The sequence below is a fragment of the Arachis ipaensis genome, chromosome B01 (genome assembly GCF_000816755.2).
Source record: "Arachis ipaensis cultivar K30076 chromosome B01, Araip1.1, whole genome shotgun sequence".
In the NCBI taxonomy this organism is placed as follows: domain Eukaryota; kingdom Viridiplantae; phylum Streptophyta; class Magnoliopsida; order Fabales; family Fabaceae; genus Arachis; species Arachis ipaensis.
The window spans coordinates 50447657-50449877 of record NC_029785.2 but is presented as its reverse complement, the minus strand read 5'-3'; the positions used below and the strand labels follow the sequence as shown (position 1 = coordinate 50449877).

The 2221-nt window shown below is 29.9% G+C and overlaps 1 protein-coding gene across 1 annotated transcript in view; it reads left to right on the top strand.

The window, feature by feature from the left end:
• Positions 104–2221, top strand: part of LOC107606859 (axial regulator YABBY 1-like) — a 2743-nt gene continuing 625 nt past the window's right edge. The window contains exons 1-4 of the mRNA XM_021121226.1: positions 104–250; positions 828–876; positions 1118–1193; positions 1908–1982. Coding sequence (XP_020976885.1) covers positions 163–250; positions 828–876; positions 1118–1193; positions 1908–1982 — 288 coding nt within the window. The 5' untranslated portion in view covers positions 104–162. The remainder of the gene's footprint in view (positions 251–827; positions 877–1117; positions 1194–1907; positions 1983–2221) is intronic.

Here is a 2221-nt window from a genome sequence, read left to right as displayed (position 1 = left end):
ACACTTTTCTAGTACATTCATAAAATGTGTTAGAGATATAATTATTCAGCTTAAAGCAGTTTCATGATAAAATGTTACCATAAATCAAAGCGATTTGCTAGTTGCTAATCAGTAATTTCTTGGTTACAGGAGGAGATTCCGAATCCATCCCCAAATTTCTTCATGAACCAGACAAACACACCAAATGAATTCTCCATGCCTACTAGGACTGTTGTTGATGAGCTTCCACGCCCACCTATCATAAACAGACGTACGTCACATACATTTTCATTTTCTTTCTTACACAACGTTATGTTTGGGGAAATGTTCAGGTTGATTTTCTCGGTGTCGAAATGATGCTTTCCCTTTAATTTCTTACTATAAACTTCTTATTTTTTATGCTGAAAGCAACTTCAACTAACATTATTGATTAAAAAATATGCTCTACTACTTTTATCTTTATTAACAGTCTCCAATTAAATTGATTAGATTAATACCAAGCACCGACAGAGATAAAAGGTTTCTTTTTTTACTTAAAAAAGGGTTATTTTGGCCTCTTATATAATTAGAGTAGTAGTATGGGAAAAGAGTTGAGTGGTTGAGAGAGAGAGAGAAAGATATATGATAGTTCAGATTTTATCAAGCTTCTTTATTCATTCTCCCCCGGAATTATAGTTGCTTGAAACTTGTAACACTAATAATGCAGAAGAGAATGCATATAGTCCATAATGGTGATGCCAGAGAAAAGATTGAATTAATTATAAACTTTAAAAGTAAAAGTCAAAAGGAATTATTGAAGTGATTTAATTTTGACATGATTGTGAATGCCATGCATGTTTCTCTCCCAGCTCCTGAGAAGAGACAGAGAGTCCCATCCGCTTACAACCGCTTCATTAAGTGAGTATATATCCATGAATAACCCTTTCTCTTCTTCTATTACTCCTTTTTAGCCAAAAATAAATACCATTTTTCATATATATATATGAGTCCAAAATACATTTAAAAACGATACTTATTTTCGGATAAAAGAAATATCTTTTTCATATATATTAAATATTTATGTCTGCATCATAGTTTCGTTATAAAGTTAAATCAAATCTGAATCTGAATATGTATGTATGTATATATCGATCTGCAGGGACGAGATCCAACGCATTAAGTCTGTCAATCCTGATATAACCCACAGAGAGGCCTTCAGTGCAGCTGCCAAGAATGTATGCTTCATTTTTCCACATTAAAAAAAATACAAAAATCAATACTATATATTAATCAATACAAATAATTATTAAATGTTAGTTGTTAGCCCTAGTGTATTTCCTTAGTAGCCTTTATTAGGGTTTCCATATATTGTCTATCATATAGTTTTTCTAATGCCCTAAATTTTTTGCATGCAACGTGTCATTCAATCTGTAGTGTTTTTCCTCTCCTATGCTTTACTTAAAAATCAGCATTGTTTCTTTTACCTAGCTTCCTTTAATTTAGAATTATAGTAGTTTTGAAAGAACACTTTAAAGTAGTATCTCTATATAAAAGTAGAACAACATATGTATATGGAAAAAAGGCTAGAAAATACTTTCAGCTAATATTTAATAAACAAATACATTTTATGATGATTTTCTAATGGTTACTTTCATGAATATATTTGTATGTGAAATAACATTATAAATTATTAGATAATTTAATCAAATATATTCAATTAAATATATCGATCAAACTATTTAATCGATATATATATAATATTTAAAGATATCTCCATACAAATAACTGTTACATTTTATATATGTTTTCCCCTTTAGAAAGATAATGTGCTAAAAATGTGGCATAAGAATTATTATGTTCAAGTTGAACAATCAAGTAGATTCTGTATATATCCGGTTTTCTAGTTCATTTTGGACTCCTTTTAATATGTGACGCGCTTTGTGTGTCAGTGGGCCCACTTCCCACACATTCACTTTGGTCTCATGCCTGATCAGACTGTGAAGAAGACAAACGTGCGCCAGCAGGTACCTTATCATGCAATCCCTTCTATATATATTTTGTGCATCTATTATCACATTCTATCTATTAATGTTACTTTATTATTATGCACAAGTAAATTTAGGAAATCAATCCAAAAATAAGTAATAACTATATTAGTCTTGTTCGATCGGACCATATACTTTTTATTTTCTAACCCGTACTTTCAATATTGTAATTCAAAATAAAAAATTATTATTAAACTAAATTAGTTATCAAATGTTCA